This window comes from Mastomys coucha, unplaced genomic scaffold, assembly GCF_008632895.1.
Source record: "Mastomys coucha isolate ucsf_1 unplaced genomic scaffold, UCSF_Mcou_1 pScaffold1, whole genome shotgun sequence".
Taxonomy (NCBI): domain Eukaryota; kingdom Metazoa; phylum Chordata; class Mammalia; order Rodentia; family Muridae; genus Mastomys; species Mastomys coucha.
Genome location: NW_022196891.1, coordinates 27,767,336 through 27,785,554, shown reverse-complemented (window position 1 = coordinate 27,785,554; position 18,219 = coordinate 27,767,336). Strand labels below are relative to the sequence as shown.

The 18,219-nt window shown below is 42.0% G+C and overlaps 1 protein-coding gene across 12 annotated transcripts in view; it reads left to right on the top strand.

Moving 5' to 3' along the window:
• The window catches only part of Srgap2 (SLIT-ROBO Rho GTPase activating protein 2), a 232,036-nt gene that overhangs the window by 183,748 nt on the left and 30,069 nt on the right, over positions 1 to 18,219 (top strand). For all 12 annotated transcript variants that reach the window (XM_031381747.1, XM_031381730.1, XM_031381757.1 and 9 more), the window contains exons 11-16: positions 1,308 to 1,392; positions 3,878 to 3,905; positions 5,622 to 5,646; positions 12,632 to 12,692; positions 17,193 to 17,270; positions 18,059 to 18,193. In XM_031381747.1, the coding sequence (XP_031237607.1) occupies positions 1,308 to 1,392; positions 3,878 to 3,905; positions 5,622 to 5,646; positions 12,632 to 12,692; positions 17,193 to 17,270; positions 18,059 to 18,193 (412 nt within the window). The remainder of the gene's footprint in view (positions 1 to 1,307; positions 1,393 to 3,877; positions 3,906 to 5,621; positions 5,647 to 12,631; positions 12,693 to 17,192; positions 17,271 to 18,058; positions 18,194 to 18,219) is intronic.

Below are 18,219 nucleotides of genomic sequence, written 5' to 3'. Positions count from 1 at the left end.
GGAGTGCCCTTTCTAGGCCTTTCTAGGTGGCCTTGCCTGAACCTCTCCCAGGCAGCTCAGCTGGTTCTCTGATTCTTTTCAGGTGACTTGGCTGTCTCCTGCTTCTTTGTAGCAGCTGGGCTTTTCTGAGGTGACTCCGCAGTCTGTCTCTCTTGTTTATTCTCGGGAGAGGGGTCTACTGAATCTGGTCAGTTTTAGAAACTTTCTGGGCCTATCTTTGAGTTTTTTTTTTTTTTTTACTTCCTCTCTTATGGAGCTTCCCTGGGAAATGGAATGTTTCGACAGGGGGTGGGGTGAGGGGAGTACCTGCTACACAACAGCTAGTGACTCCATCAGTCTTTTTTGACCTTTGAGCAATATCATTACTCTCTTCAAACCACACCACCTTCTTTCGTTACTCAAGTAAAGTGGGAATAATGATACTAGTAATTTGTGTAGTTGTTTTGAGGATTTGGTGAATTATCCACCAACCAGATGAGATGTCAAAATGGAAATTACAACAGCAGTCATATTACACGTGCTGTTGCAAGTGTGGCAGCACATCTCATCTTGTGCTTGGCATCTGTAGGTACATGTGCTGGGTGGCAGCTGCTCCAACTGAGCACTCAGGAACTCCCAACTTTCCAGAAGCCTGTATTAGAGTAGAAGATGAGATTTCTTAGGGGCTGGCTTATACAAGGCAGCTCTGCAGGTTAGGTTTACCATTGACACTGCTGCTAGGGCAAGGAAGTGCACCCTGGGAGGAGCAGGATTTCAGCCTAAGTGGTAGACAGCAAGTGCATGTCTTCACACCAACAACATCAGGAAGGTCGTCCACCACCCCACCCCCCTGCTGCTCTCATTCATTACTGGGACTGAAGGAGACACTTTCCTTAGAGAATAGTTTTCTTATTCAGGCTAACATGAAGTTCATAGGAAAATCGTATATAGGATATGCACCTACCATGAAAATCAGCAGAGAGAGAGAGTTTGTTTGTTTGTTTGTTTGTTTGTTTGTTTGTTTCAAGACAGGGTTTCTCTGTGTAGCCCTGGCTGTCCTGGAACTTACTCTGTAGGCCAGGCTGGCCTCGAACTCAGAAATCCACCTGTCTCTGCTTCCCAAGTGCTGGGACTAGAGGTGTGCGCCACCACTGCCCAGTGAGAGAAATATTTTTTTTGTAAAAAAAGAATTTAAATGGACTTACCTGAAATTTGAATCAGAAAGTGAGCAATCAAATGACCTCTCAAAAGTAATCATCTGACTGAACATTTGTATCTTGTGTTTCTTCAGGAATCTAAGTTCTCTTGTTTTTCCTCTTCCCTTACAGAAAATGAAGGAGTACTTGGAGGGTAGGAACCTCATCACTAAGTTACAAGCCAAGCATGACCTCCTGCAGAAAACCCTGGGAGAAAGTGAGTGTGAGCATGCTTTGCTGGAGGTTGGTAGAGCAGAGAGACCCAGTGCTCTCTTCTAAGCACGTGCCTCCAGTCCTCAGCCAGCCAACCCCAACTGGTTATATGAATGTATTTCTCTTCCTAGACTATTCAGTGGTTGCTTGAGCAGTGGGAAAACAGATAGTGTAAGAAACGCTAATGTTCATCATGTTTCTTTAAATGGAACACACATACTTCGCACCCAAACCCTTCACCTTTCTGCCACATCTGTAGTGAAGGAGCACAGAGTCATGGCCTCTCCAGGCAGTTGTTAAGACTCCCAGTCCTAGGGAGAGAGAAGGTCCTCAAATGGAGGGGGATGGGCAGACTTGTTGCTTCTTTAGCTATCAGGGTGAACATTCATTTCCCTTTACTTACGTGGCAGCCATCTCTCTACTGTGGCTGTACTAAGTAAGACCAAAGTGCTAACTGTATAGTCTCATGTCTGGCAGTAATCTTACCCAGATACTGGAAAGTACCGGGGCAGAGAACTGGACAGACATTCTGGACTTTCTCTCCCTAGTCGGCCGTCAAACAGAAGGCGAGGTTGAAAAAGAAGCTTCCCCGAGGTTGTTTGGCGCCCTGCCCAGGTCTCCTGCCTAGCTCTCAGCATCCTATGATTAATGGGATTTCCAGGTTGGGGATGCCCCTGAATGTTCTGCCCCTCCCCCCATCCCACTAGTCTGCCCTCCACAGGGAGCATTGCTCTCCTCACTGACACCGTGCTTGCACTCATACAGAACAATTAACACTTTAAAGTAGATTCTGGAGCACTCAACAGACAACTGGAGTAAAGCAGGATTACAAGACACATTGGCGTGTTAGCTTAAGCATTGGAATATCCCGTATTTCAGCCCAGACTAACCTATCTGCTCTTCTTGCCCTGTCCTTGTCCTGCCCTGGACAGTTCTCCTAGATGAGTTCTTTTCTCTCTAGCACCTTTGATCTTGTGATTTTTTTTTTTTTAAAGGTGTTTGCTTTGGTGTGGGAAAAAAAAAAACCAAAAAACCTTTTAGTAACTTCTGATCTTTTCCTACCTAAAGAGTTCAGGTCTAAGCGTGGGAGCCAGGTTTGCTTGCAAAAAGGCTTTACTGCCAAGCTAGCAGCCACATGGCGAGTTAAAGGAAAGACAGCCCAGAAAAATTACTTGAAGAAACTTTAGTATGATTTCTTTTCCTCAAAACAATCTCAGCACAGCCTGGAAGACAGGTGAAAAGGCTGCGGAGCCACGTATGTGTGCGTGTTTGTACACATGTATACACCAAATAATGCTACTCTAGAGGGGTGGAGGTTGACCACTGGGGCGCTAAATAGCCATAATTTAAAGATGACAAGTTCCAGAGACAGAGAAAAATAATAGCCATAAATCACCCTGTGTGCAAATCATCATGTCCCTGCCTTCTGTAAGTATTTGTCACCGTAATGCAAGAGCCTCTTGTTCTTGCCACAGAGGGATAATTGATGTGTATGAATATTCCAGAATGGAAATGGGACAGATGTTGAAAATAATGGCTCAGAATAATATTTTTGCAAATGAAAGCCGAGCCTTTGGTAACAGGGCTGTTAAAGATTGGGGGGATGGTATTGCTAAAAATGAGCTGAACTATATTAACAATTAGCAACACTAAATGAAAGAAAGAACCCTGCCTTCCCCCAGCCCTCAGAGTTGCCCTTCCTGGATCTTCATCTTTCCTGACTCAGTGCCCGCCATAGTTTGCCACTGATTTAGCTAAGACAGATCAAGCTTCATTAACTGTTGGCCCAAAGAAGGCAACATATTTTATCATGGTTTATGCATGCATATGTACATATTTTTTACTAAAATTCTTCTTACCAACTTTCAGGTTTTCTATTTCATTTTTCAAAACTGTCTCTGGCCTATGAAAATCTTCCCACCTGTCATTAGGTTGAAAGCCATCATTTGCTACCCATATGGGTATTGTTATCCCAGCATTACTATGCCAGTTACAGGAGAATTTAGCATACTTCTAAATCGAGAACCTACACATCTTCTCCTTCCTCTCTCTACATTCCCTTTTCTCCTCTCCAAAGTCAACTGTGTGTGTAAGTATGTTTGTTCGTATAGTGACAAACAAGCAAGTCTGTCCCATGTCCTATAACCCAAAACCTACCTCTCACCACCATTATGTACATACTCAGCACATACGTAAGAAGCTGAATTTCATGTATGGGAAGGCTTACCATAATTTTTTCTTCTCTAAAGTATGATTCGACTTGTTCTTCCCATGCATCCATGCCTATTTTCTCATTTAGGAGGTAGAACTGACGAGGTTCAGAGAACCTCGAGCAGCGGAGTTCCTGCCCACAATGAGGTTAGGGCAGTTCCTTTTCTTTCTGCCTCTGGCTCCCTAGGAAGATATGAAGGGCAGAGTAATTCCTAGGGTGTGCAGCTCTCCCACCCCTTCTGCTTCAACAAATGCATGTTGCCCTTCTCTTTCCACAGGTCAGCGGACAGATTGTAGTCTGGCCAGGTAAGTGACCCCGGGAAGGGATAAGGAGAGGCCTGTGGGAAAGAGCCATAGCTTCGTGTTGTAAAAGATACTGGATGGCTTTGCAGAGGAGTGGCCTGAGGCAGGAGTCGCTTCCTTCTCTTTGCCTTCCGAACCCCATCTCCTTTCAAGTGGCTGTGCAGTTGCTGCCACTCAGAGTAGTCTGAGCAAAATAATGTCATGGGAGTTGTCACTTGATTAAAAATCTTCAAGAAACTTCCCAAAGCCACGATACTGCAAAGAAAATAAACACCAGACTCTGGATCTTGATAACCCTCTAGCTAGAAGACTTCAACGTGTGACCCTGGGGAAGTTTCTGATACAAAGAAGACTAGGTGATAGCGTTTGATCTGAGATTTGTTTTAAGTGCGTGGAAAAGATGATAGGCACTAATTAGTGACTGTTGTAGGTAACAAAATATTACATTGCTTTGGCTTGACAAACAGCACTGGGAGAAATCTTTGCTGATGTATGCAGTCCTCCCAGTCTTCATCCACCTTCCCTCCCTTTCCACCTCAGCCAAATATTTTCCTTCACCATCATAATGGTGCTATGAGCTGGCAGAAAACAAGGCATTCATTCAGCCAGCACCCTCAGATACCTGAATGTGCTGGTTTAAAAGGAGAACACGCTTTAATGAAGCAGATTGCCTTATATCAACCTGGCAACTTATACAGTCGTGAGGCCACTTACAGTTATAGGCTCACTATTTACTGATGACTTAAACTGATTTTCATCATTTTGTCATAGTGGATTAGAGCTGAGGTCCTGTTAATATGCCATTCTTGAGGACTGGAGGGAGCTAAGAAGATAAATTCTGCAGAATCTATCTCCTAGTGGTGTAGTCTTAGCTTCATCAGAGCTACCACATCTCTGGAAAGACTGAAAAGAGCTGCACTGATTTCCCGTGCTGGTTTTCCCTTTCTCCACATGTGACTTTGGACTATTCATCTCCCCTCTTAGAATATCAGTCTCCTCTTGTTGAAGACAAGAGCATTTTGTGAGCTCAGAAAAGCACTATGATTTCAGCAAGGTGCCTTAAGGGCAGGCTGGCAGCAGAGTCAGAACGAGACCCAGCATCCCGACCCATCTCCTACCTTCCCAAAACAGGGAGGTGCTGTCCTCCCCCGGGTAGTGTGCTGCGGAGTCTGATGCCTTTTGAGAAAAAGACTCCTACAGCTAAGCACAACTTGAAAAGCACCGACAGAGGCCCCTAGGTTCCTTTTAGTTTGAAAGTCCTGCCATCTAAATAAAAAACAGAAATTAATTAATTTAAGTGGCCCTTTTCTTTTCCAAGAGAGACTCGAGAAGATGTATACTCTTTTGGTGTTTAGTTTTTGTTTCCTTTTATACAGAAAGATCTTTAGATTGTCCAACGTGACTCTACTACAGAGTAAACTATTTGCCACCTATTTAAGTTTTGAATGGTGATAGGCATTAAAGCAGAGACCTCTATGCTTTTATGAAAGAATAAAGCCTATTAGGCTTTTGTTGGGAAATTACTTGGCAAGTCTCTTAGCTTTTTCTGGGACTGATCTCAAAACTGTGATATGTTTCATTACCTGCTGTTACAATTGTTTTACATGATTTAAAGCTTTAGTTCTGGATTTAGGAGTGGTTGTCTCATTCTGTCCCCTTTTTTCTCTCTTTCCTTCCTTTGCTGGACTGGTCCTTTCTGATTGGGTGGGACAACCACAGGCGAAGCTCAACTGTGAGAAAACAGGTAAGTGCCCAACAGAGCCAGACTATCCAGCCTGGCTCATGAAAATGAAGTAGCTTCCTCGCCATGATGAATTTCATGACATGCCTCTGACCTCGTGCTCCTGCTTGGGGTGCCTTTAGTTACAGTATGGTTAAGATTGTAGCAACACTGATTCCAAGTGTGCTGGAATTATCATGGGCCTCATGATCCATTCTTCTCCTTGTTGGATCTCCAGGAAATCCAACACCATTTAACTTTCTTACAGATTAAGTTTGATTTAAACTTGCACAGATTGTTTCATAACAGCCAATGATGTCCTTCTCTATGAGAACATAAAGTGGCCTCACACTTCCTTACATATCCACTAATGACACCAGCAAGCAGTTCAGAATAGCTGATCCTCACTCTAAGACGTCTTACTAAAGTTTGTAGGTCTTGCCTGCTTCTGTTAACATTGTCATCTTAGATGTATTCATACCCTAATAATGGAGACATGAGCCTGCTTTAGGAATGACACAAAGGAAGTGCTCAGCTTGACAGGTCTGCCCTGACTTTCACCATTGTACTAAAATTCCCCTCTGAGCAGCCAGTTCTTACCCATGTTAGGAGAGCCTTAGCCGTGGCCTTGGGTAATCCACATCAGAGAAATCTCAGTACAATTCCTACTTACTTTAAAAGGAAAAAAAATTTAAATGAAGTGTATTTTTGCAGTAGCAAAATTCCATTCACTAATTATAGTCTATGGTAAGTAGTGACGTGACTTCATGTTCCCTAAGCTTCTCACACCAGCTTTGCAGGAGGGAACGTTAGCAAGTACAGCAGGGAATGCGGGGCTCAGAAATATCCTTCTGTCTACCCAGGAAAAAGCTGATCCAGGCCTTTTTCAAAAGGCATTTGCAGGAGATGGAGAGATGGCTCAGCGGTTAAGAGCACCAACTGCTCTTCCAGAGGTCCTGAGTTCAATTCCCAGCAACCACATGGTGGCTTACAACCATCTGTAATGCCATCCAGTTTCCTCTTCTGGTGTGTCTGAGGACAGTGACAGTGTACGCATATAAATAAAATAAATAATTCTTTAAAAAAAAAGAGTTAAAGTTGATAAAAATTATTAAAAAAAAAAAAAAAAAGTCATTTGCAGAGTTGGAAAGATAACTCAGCAGTTAAGAGCACTTACTGCTCTTCCAGAGGACTTAAATTTAATTCCAGCACCCATGTCAAGCCACTTACAGCTGCCTGCAACGCTAGCTCCAGGAGATCCAACACCATCTCTGGCCTGTTGGGTACCTGCATAATGTAGCATAAATACACAAACAACTATAAATATAACGTTTTTATGTCAGTTGTAATGCACAGAGGCCCTAGACTTGGGGCAGTCATCAGGTACAGAGGGTGCAGGGTTTCGGACTGTTCTCAGCCCTAGCACCCTCTTCATGGGTCTGACTACCCTGGCATGGTGGGCAGTCCACTATGGAATTCACGTGGCACAGCTTTGTTGTCTCCTCAACTTCTCAATACATTGAATATTTAGTTATTTTATTTCATGTGTATGAGTATTTGGGCTGCATGTATGTGTATACATTATATGCATGCCTGTTGCCTGTGTGGAAGGGATGGGGGGTGTCAGATCCCCTGAAACTGGGGTTACAGATAGTTGTAAGTCACTGTGTGGGTTCTAATCTACTGAGTGGATCCTAATCTAGATCTGGATCTTCTGCTAAGGCAGCAAGTACTCTTAGTACTTAGCCATCTCTCTAGCCTTCATCTTCCTCTTGACTATAGATGTCATTTTAATGAAAAAAATCTATCTTTTCTCTTTCTTGTATTTTTATTTTTTCCTTTTTTATTATTTTTTTAAGTACAGCAACTTACATATTATACAGTCCAATCTGACTTTGAACTTATGGTCCTGATAACTCTGCCTCACAAATTCTGGGGCTAGCAGGCCTGGCTATACATTTTTTAAATGATAAAAATTTTACTGTAACTTTCTACCATCTTATTCCTATAATTCTTTTTTCTCCTTTCTCATGGGGTTTCTCTTAAAACTCGAGAGGAATGGAATATCTCTCTCAGAGATAATTTACTGCATTTAATAGGCATAATAATTAATAGGCATATATCTTATAGACTAAGCAACCACTTTTCCTTTATTACCAAGAATAGGTTTGAACTTGAAATTTACTTCTTTTCATTTTAGATCTAGCTCTAGACTTCCCACTTAGACCTAGAGCTTGCATGAGGGAACTTTGCAGCTTCTGCTGTAGCTGTAGGAGTGGCACCTACCTGCTTTACATGACATACTGCTGCACTAAAACATTTGCAGGCAAGGTACCAGATTTGCATCAGAGACCAGGATTTACCACATCCACTAAGCCCCTTTAATTGACTTTTCATATAGTTTCTCTCTGGCAAGAAGTTTTTCTTAAATGTTAAGAATAGTAAAATTGGGCTAGAGAGATGGCTCAGCAGTTAAGAGCACTGATTGTGCTTCCAGAGGTCCTGGGTTCAATTCTTAGTAACTACATGGTGGCTCATAACCATCTATAATGAGATCTGGTGCCCTCTTCTGGTGTGTAGGCATACATGCATGTAGAATACTGTATACTAAACAGATAAATCTTAAAAGTAGTAAAATCATAATTTAGAAGATCTTGTTTGTATAAATAACCAGAAAATCAATGTTTGTTTCTTATAAATCAGTTAAATTAGAGAAATAATCTGGAAATTTGTTTTCCTATAGAGACTAAGTTCAAACCAACCCAGACCTTTCCTAAGAAGGAGGAGACCCCTGAGCTGTTACTCACAGGCCTCCTTGCTCCACTCAAACCCTTCCATTTCTCTCCTGCCCATTACTCTCCTGCCCATTACTTCCCTAACTTTTTTCCTGACCCTGCTTCCTCTGATCTTTGAAATTTAAGTGTTTTCCTTAAGTGTGATCTACTTTGTGCTTGTCTCATTTTTATTTTTTTTTTATTTTTTTGTCTCATTTTTAAAAGATTCATTTATTTTATTTTATGTATATGGGTGTTTTGCCAACATGTATGTGTGTGCACCATGTGTATGCAGTACTTGTGGAAGCCAGAAGGGGGCATCAGATCCTGTGGAGCTGGAGTTAGAATGGTTGGTTGTTAGTTGCCATGTGAGGGCTGAAAACTGACACTGGACCCTCTGTAAGAACAAGTGCTCTGAACCACTGAGCCACCAGACTCAAGCATCGTGCAGTGTCTACATGTATTAAAATACATACTATCCCATTAATACGTACAGATTTTATGTACCAGTTTAAAAAGAATAAGATTTAAGATGAAAAGTTTTAAGTCCAATTAATACTAAAAGAAAGAAACTTTGCCAAACTATGGCTATTTGTCTCCCTGATAGTTCTCTCCTGTAAGTTACTGACTGCTGCTCTGCTCTCTCCAGATTACACCAACGGTCAGTTCCCTCAGCTTCCTTAATCTGAACAAATGGAAATTTGCCCTGATTGTCCTTCCTAGCCCTTTCCAACTAAGGTTATGTGATCAAAACATTGTGAGCCAAATACTGATACTGACGTCGATTCTAACATTGAGAAAAGAAGGGAAAGAGAAAAAAAGCAATGGATGAAAAATATATGGGAAGTGCTGGGAAAGTTGTATGCAGTTCTTTGTGGGTACCTTGGGAACACATAGGCACATCTGGGGAAGTGAATTCACTTGTGGCTTAGAAGCATCACAGGTAGCATCGAGAACGATCTGAAACCTCTGTGCTCTTGTTCCTTACCAGACCCCGCCTTAGACACTGTCCTAGCCTTCTGTGGTAGGAGAGAGAGCTCTGCTCCGTCCTTGTCTACCTCAGAGTACTCCTCTGGGTTACTTCTGCTGGGCTCTTGGTGACGACAGGCATACAGTTTGGCTTTTGGGCCTTGTTCCCTGAGGACCCTGCAGTAGTCACCGTACTGTTGGCCTTACATATACTACACATCCAGACAGAAGCCTGCGTTCCATAGTTTACTAATGCTAGGAACCTGGAAGTTTCCCAGTGTCTCCTCTGAGTGTTAGATAAAAATCTGGGACCAGAAAAACTATGCAAATCTGTTTTGCTACCATCATTATCTCTCCTGTTACATGGTTTCCTAAGAATAGAGGCCTTTCTCCTTGTAATAGTTGAGCCTTGTGCTTACATTAGAATAAGGGATAAAGGACAACCATTCTCCTAAGGGTACTTGGGCTGACAAGGTTACTTGATATAACAAAATGTCAGATGCTGGCCGCTGTACCTGAAAAGCTAGAGGAAGCAGTCAGGTTACAAAGATGAGCGTTTGGAGCTAGGTGTGGGTATCACACATCATCAATCCCAGGGAAACCGAAGCAGGCAGATTTCTGTATGAGTCTGAGGCCAACCTGATGTACATAGTGAGTTCCAGACCAACCAAGGCTACTTACTGAGACTCTATCTCCAAAGAAAATAACAATAAAATGAGCATTTTATGGCACTGAGACCTTTCTGGCTCCAGCTCCGCTTTGGCAGCATCCTGATCCCTGGCAGGCCTGGAACCTACATAGGCCAAGCCATCTCTTCTCTCAGCCTGGCTTTCGAGAGACCCAGCTGCTTCCCTTTATAGTAGCCAAACTCATGGCTACAGTTGAAAATTCAAAGCCAGATGGGTATAATCCAACCTGTGAAATGGGCAGAATATACAAGGCTCTACTACACTGTAGTCTAGTCTTGCCTGAATGTCTGAAACTAGGTTTTAGAGCATCTCTTATGTTCTTCTGTACAGATGGATTGTTACTACTCGTGTGACTGCATTACAAAACCTTTCCGATTTGCAATAATAATTAGCAAGCACTATTTACTGCCCTTACAGTCTGTAGTATGAGTGACAGCAAAGTATTCAATAACAAAGAAGTTCCTGTCTTTTCCACTTGCTACCTGTGTGATACGATAAGCCATTTAACCTCACTAAACCTCATTTCTACACTATCTAAAAGACTTTGTATGTGGCCTAACCTCTATGAATATAGACATTAATATTCATGTACTTGGGGCTGGAGAGATGGCTGAGTGGTCATAAGCACTGGCTGCTTTTGCCAAGGCCCTCATTCAATTTATGGGTGGCTTACAACCACCTATAGCGCTAACCCCAGGAGCTCCAATGTGCTCTTCTGGCCCCTTTGGATATCAGACATACAACTGGCACATAGACATGCATGTAGGCAAAACACTCATACATACAAAATAAAATAAATATAGCTTAAAACTTAAAAAACAAGCAGGTAAATTCATGTACCTAAGACATGTGGCTAGCCTCCCACCCCCACCCCCACCCCCCCCCGGTCCCTTCCTCAGATTGTAGACAGTGAGTTGAAACCCGAATGAATTCACTGGCACCATCAGGATAGACATCTGAGCATCCTGCTATACATGTTCCCAGGTCATCCTTATTATCCAAGAGTCACTTTTCTTTTCTTTTTTACCTTTATTGTACCAACTAAATCATTTTCCTTTTAGGTTTCTTTCTTTTAGATTTTTAAGTTTTATTTTTTATGTGTAGTGGGTTGGGTGTTTTGCCTGTCTCTCTCTGTCTCTGTCCATCTCTCTTCTCTGTTTATCTCCATTCTGTCTGTCTCTCCCATACCCCCTCTCTCTTTCCTGCTAAACACTATAGCCCTTTTTGGTCATCTTTAAAACCTTCTGCTACAATTTCTACAAACCGATCCATAGTTACCACATAGGACCTCCTGGCACTTCCTCCACAAATACTGCCAGCCTTCATGAACCCATAATTTGTTCACTGTTATCCACTGTAGTTTTCAAAATCATTATAGTTCTCTCCAACAAAGTTCCATCCTGCATTGTAACACATATCCTCCTCCACTACCACATTTACCACCTTGGTTTCAAGATCCTGGTTCATCACCAGCATTGTGCCTTAACTACTGTAACCAGGACCACCACCATGCCCACCTGTACTACCATAACCAGGACCACCATCATGTCCTCCTCTTCCACTAAAATTTTCCTCCAAATTTTTGGTCATAATCCAACCTGTGAAATGGGCAGAAGATACAAGGCTCTACTACTGTGACCAAAATCACCTCCACTACCTGCAAAGTTTCCTTCTTGACCTGTGAAGTTGCCAGATTCACCTCCCTCAGCTCTCTGTGGTCCAGCCAATAGCTTGTCTTGTTTAGAAAAGACCTGATTCCCTCACATTTGTGACCATTGACTGTGGTGTGTCTGAACAGTTTACCAACTGCAGCATGACCATCAAGTCACAAAGCAAATCCTTTTTTTTCCACTCTTGTTTATCGTCCACAACTTGTATAGTTTTGATCTTGCCATACGTCTCAAAGTAGTCTCTCAAGTTACACCCTTCTGCATCTTCTTTAACACCACCAACAGAAGTTCTCTTCACTGTTAACGGGCACCAGGCTTTAAAAACTCCTTTCTAGAAGCAGTTCTCTCTGGTTCTACCACACCCCATCAACCTTGTGTGCTCGAGCACACATTGCTACATCTACTTCTTCAATACAAGAGTAAGTTCACAAAAATAAAGCCCCTGGAATATTTTGTTTAGGGGAGTCTCATTACTATACTGTCTGTAAGTGTTCCTTACTTCTCAGACTATTCTCTTAAACTGTCATCTGTATATCTGTAGTTTTTCTTTTTTTTTTTTCTTTTTAGTTTTTCAAGACAAGGTTTCTCTGTGTAGCCCTGGCTGTCCTGGAACTCACTCTGTAGACCAGGCTGGCCTCGAACTCAGAGATCTGCCTGCCTCTGTCTCCCCAGTGCTGGGATTAAAGGCGTGTGCCACCACCGCCCGGCTCATCTGTATTTTCAAGCAGCTTCCTCCAGTGCTCTGGTTCCTTCAGATCATGGCCTTCCTTCTCCGCCCCTCCTCCACCAGCATCAGTGAACAGCCAGGCTGGGGGCAACCAGACAGCAGTGTTATCTCCATTTTGAGACCAGACTCACTTTTTCTATTTTTGGTTTTTGATTTCTACATTTCTTTTTTGTTTTTCAGGATTCCAGCCAAGCAATTCCTCTGGTGGTAGAAAGCTGCATCCGGTTTATTAGCAGACATGGTAAGCAGAAATACGGCTTTGCTCATATTTGTGCAAAGAGTCCTTTCTAGAACATGAACAGAGGTAGTTGGCGCTGGAGAGATGGTTCGGTGGTTAAGGTCACCGCTGCACAGCCGTGAGGACATTAGTTCAGATCCCAAAACTTACATAACAGGGAGAGCAGGATCTTATACACAACCATAACTCTAGTTTAGTAGACGGCAAAGGCAGGAGGCTCTCTTGGGGCTTGATGGCTGCCACCCTACCCCTAAAGAGAATCATATAAGACCCAGGTTCAAGGAAAAAACACTGCCTCAAAGGAGTGTCTCAAAGGCAGATAGTATTAGAATAGAGAACAACCAACACTGTCCTCTGGCCTCCATAGCTACACACAGGCACATGTACACATTTGTGTGCATATACACCAGAGAGAGAAGAGAGATTGCCTTCCCATCCTCACATTCTAAGAAGAGGAATAAAGTCTTAACTCATTCATGTGCTCTTTGCTCCTTCTGAAAGGCTGTATCTACATCTCGGGAATAGATAGGTTTTGACCTAGCCACTTACTGTGCTCTTTCTTTCGTAGCTCCAGAGTTTTAAATGCCAGCTGCTTTGTGAAGAAGAGCAGCTAGACTGTGTGGTAGTGGTGGTGGTGGTGGTGGTAGTGAAACCAGTAGTTATAGCATTGGTATATGTAGGTATCTTCCATGGCATAGGCTAACCATTTGTCCCATTAGCTGTACTGGAATGATCTGAAACAGTTCCATCTCTGATGTGGCACTGATTGTGTATATGATACTTGTAGTTTGTCTTAATTTGGTTTCATTGGATATAGTGTTGCTATGAGCTCAATAACTGTTGTAAAGTTGTATCTACCTTTTGAGAGTCTTCAAGGACTGGCTCTCTCACATTAGTCAAGTTATATTTCCCTTTCTGCTTGGGCAAAGCTGAGAGATTTAGCTCTATTCTTTATCAGCTAAAGGCCTCATTAGACTGACTTTAATAATTACCAGCAAGTTTATTTTCCAAGGCTGAGAGTATTTAGAATATCTATACTGGCCTTTAACTGTTTAGAAACTGCATCAGAAATAGTTTTTAAATACTATAATGTGCATCCTGGAGCTAAGGAACCCAGGTATTGCTTGTCTAAATTCCAAGGCACCTTTTATTCTCCATCCTCTTGCCTGCCTCCCCTCCTACCTAGAAACTGAAATGTTTCTTAGATTCATTATTGAAACAGTAGTTATCTTACCATTCTTGTATCATATTCTAATCTCCATCAACTATAAATTTCTGTTATCTCAGTTCTCTTTAAGTATGAGCACTATTTATCACTATTGAACAATCAACATGTATTTTATAAGCCCCTAACCAATGCTAAGCATCATGTACTGCCAAGAAAGAAAACATAAATAGAAGTAATATACTAATCTTGGCTTTAAGTGGTTTTAGGATGCATTTGGAAGAAAATAAGTGAGCAGATAATAAGATAATGAAAAGAAATAAAGCAGTAGTAATTGACAGTAACAGAATAAGAAATTTTACAAGATAGCAGTAGTTAATACCAAGGAGCTGGCAAGGACAAATTCAAGCTGAGTTCGGTAGAAGAGTAAGTGTTGGTTCCTAAAGAACAGTGGAAAGAAGTTGTAGGTTTATTCATTCACCCATACATTCATTTGTTTCTTCAACACAAAGTCAGTATTGATTGAAACTTATAAACCAGTAAAAAGGATCTTCCAGAAACTTTTGTTCCACTGAAGAACAAACATGATCAGCCAGTAAACAAATTGACTTGCAATATTTCCAATGTTAGTGTATGTTATGAAGAAAAGAAAGCAGGATGCAGGATGGGAAGTGGAGAGAGGCACTGTTGTAGTGGGTCATGAAAAGCCCACATTTGGGGTAGAGTTGTGGGGAAGAGGTAAGCAATGTGTCCATCTGAGGGAGAGTATTTTGTGGCAAAAGAACAGGAGGTACAGGAACTCTTGACATGTGTAAGGAAGTACAGGCTGAAGCAGAAAGAGTGAAGGGAAGGTGACCACGCATGAAGCACAGGTGCTTTTACGGCTTTGGCTACAGCAGGTGTATGTACATTTAGTGCATTCATAACCTTTGTTAGCCTCAAAGTAGTCTATGGCACAGCAAATGTTAGGAATTTTTACATCCTAACTATTGTATTTTCTGGAAGAGAAATATCATAGTGCCCATTTTAAAGATGAGGAAATCAACATTCTTCATAGTGCAGCATCAGAGTGATCCATGAGGACTTAGAGGAGGGATCTGAGGAAACACTAAAATTAACCATGAAGGGATCCTTCGTTTTAGCAGTCAGTTCAAGGATTATCTAGGAGAACAATTCTTAGCAAAGTCCAGCAGGTTTTAGGTCATTTTCAAATAGTTTACCCTAATCCAGGGGGATTTCATGCTCTCGTGTCAGTGTGTGCTAGGAAAACACAGAATAAAGATTATAGATATGTTATTTTGGTTGTGTACTATACCAAGATGCCAACTGGCTTTTCCTTTCTAGAAAACTTAGTTTCTTCTCTCAGAATTAATCACATCACATACTCGAAAGATTCTGTCTGGTGCGCTAGTGAGATGGCTCAGTGGGTAAAAGTGCTTGCAAGCCTGATAATGTGAGCTTAATCCTCAGAACATGGATCTCTACACATGTGCCGCAGCACACACACGTTCATACACACACACATATAAAATAATTGATAATAATAATAATAATAATAATAATAGTAACAATAATAATAATAAGAAGAAGAAGGAGAAGAAGTGTCCTAATCTAGACAATCCATTCTCTAGCAGAACTGGAAACCAGACTGAAGTAGAACTCAGTATTTTAGGCCAGTTGTCTGATTTCCAATGAGCTCATCTCTCATTTGTTCTTCCCTTAGTCCCACAGGCCAAAGCTACATTTCCTTAGCCATCAAACCTAACTAGAAGCACTAAGCTGACCCTCTAAGAAAGTTGTGTAGTACTTTCCCAGCTAAAACACACCAAGCAGCCTTGTTTGAGGCGACATTTCCTTATACTCTGTGTTTCCAATAAGTCCTGGAATATGTTTCTATTTCTGTCAGAGTCTTGGTATTTATGATATATTCTGTGTTTAAACAACAATTTCGGGCTCTCATACCCCATTTGGTAACTAATGTAGTACTACCACAATAGCATTGATGGGATTTTAATGTTGCTTGCCATTCTCTGAGGAGTTTTTTAGCGATTACCTCAGAGGAACAAACAGCTTACTAAAAGCCAGGTAATGACATCCCTTCACTTACTTTCAGTCAGATTCCACAATTTCAGTCTTGGTATACCTCCAGATCTAACTAATTGAATACAGCCCCCCCTCACTTCAAGGGCAATTATGAAATAGCCAGCAAAATATAGCCTTATTCCATCTTGTTTGTTTTTCTAGAATCAATCTGAGGTTTCTATCAAGGTTTTTGGAGGATCACAGAGAAATGTTGACAAAGGAGATCTAGGCTTGGAGAAAGGCTGAAAGTCCTGATGCAGCTGGAGATAGTAGTTAATCCAATCAGTAGTGATCGTTTCCTGATTTTTCTTCCTGGGTTACAGTCACATGTGTGGTGCTCTCCGTAAACTATGTCTAAGTACGATCAGGCCAAGATGGCTTCCTCCCACCCTCCCATGCACAGCAAGCAATAGGCCTCCTGTCTGACACTGAAAACAGTCTGTGATTGCAGCAACAAGACTCCTTTGAGCTCTGGTCCTGGTTCTTCTTGTCATTGTTCACCAGTCCCTCATCTAGACGATGAATTACTGCTGACCCTAACCTTGTACGGTTATATGAGGACCAAATACTCTCTAGGAAAGCGTTACTGGCAGTCATTATATAAGCATTATTTTTCATGATTATCTCTACTCCAGCAAAATCATGAGAAGATAATTTTTGTACATCTCATAATACAGTATTTTTTGTTTTTAAAGGCAGCAGTCAGGGACCAGTGCCTAGGACAAAGACTGACAAAGCTATCATACTGATTGGTCACTCTTGTTTTTATGTCCTCTGTTTTTCATCAGCTCAGAAACTTTTCCTAGAATAATAGGGATAGTGTTAAAATGCTAACAAAGTCATAACAACCTGTCTTTCTCTAACCTCTCTAATGGTACCTGCTGTTTTACCTGTCAATACCTGCCTCCATTTTTGACTGTGGGCAGTAAGAAAGCACCAACAAGTGACTTCCCACTCTCCGGGTAGGAACGGAAAACTAAAGATGGGGAGGCCGCATCCTGGTAGTCACTCTCCCTTGAAAGTAGAGAGGCTGTTAGCACCCTTTAAGTCTTTGGCCTAATGCTTCCCTTACAACTAATGCCTCATAGTCCTCCCTGAGACTTGTCCAGCATCCAGGCCCTCCCTGCTTTTTCTCTTTTGTCCTAAAAAAGACAAAGACATGGTATCTGTGGAGATGGGATTCTAATCCCATCTTTATGGGATTTAGGATTGTGAACTTGCTTTCACTTTGACCACTCTACTTTGTGTGTTTCTAGGCCTACAACATGAGGGAATTTTCCGGGTGTCTGGATCTCAAGTAGAAGTGAATGACATAAAAAACGCCTTTGAGAGAGGTGAGGTGGGAATAAACAGCCGTAAGATAAGACTAAATGTTTGCTAGCCCTGAGAGCTGCCTCCACCTTTCCCTGTAGCGTTCTCTGTGCTTATAAAGTCAAGAAATTACCTGTTGTTTCTGTACCTTTGAGTAGCTATACAGAGAGATACTGGGCCATGTCCCGGCTTCCTTTTTTCTTAGCCCCACCCATCCTGCCTCATTCCTATGGTTATCTGCCAGAAACTGAAGACCTCACTATATATCCAGGCAGTTTATAGCCTTATCCAGAACCCTTGGTAGCAGTTAATATCAAGGCTAATGTGCCTCTTCATTGTATCCCATTTATCATCTTGTGGTCTATTAAGGTAATGGGCAAGCTTTGGCAATTTCTGTCATTGTAATTGATATATATAGTTTCAATTTAGGGTTGGTGTTATCATTAAATTTAATTACACTTGATATGAAATTTTCCATGGGGATTCTGGGATGACTGTTCTGTCAGTGGGTGTCCACTGCTATGGTAGTCAGAGAAACTGGCATCCTGGCCTTGTTTTCCCTCCACCAGGGGCTCAGTCTCCTTTAAGTTTCATGATTCTTGTGAGAGAAACAATTCCTGGTTTCTACCTCCCAACATTCTCATAGGGAATGTTCATTAGCCTGAACAGTGCCACATCGTGGCCACAGTGCTGGGTAGAGATAATGAGATGAGGATGTAAATAGGTCACCCCTCCACCATCTCTGCCTTATCCTCTGTGATTTGCCTAACTCTCTTTCTTTCCTTTTGGGATGGGGGCTACCTATCTTCAGGAGAGGACCCCCTGGCTGGGGACCAGAATGACCATGACATGGACTCCATAGCTGGTGTCCTCAAGCTTTACTTCCGGGGCCTGGAACACCCACTCTTCCCAAAGGACATCTTCCATGACTTGATTGCCTGTGTCAGTAAGTATCATTATGCCCGGTGAGTG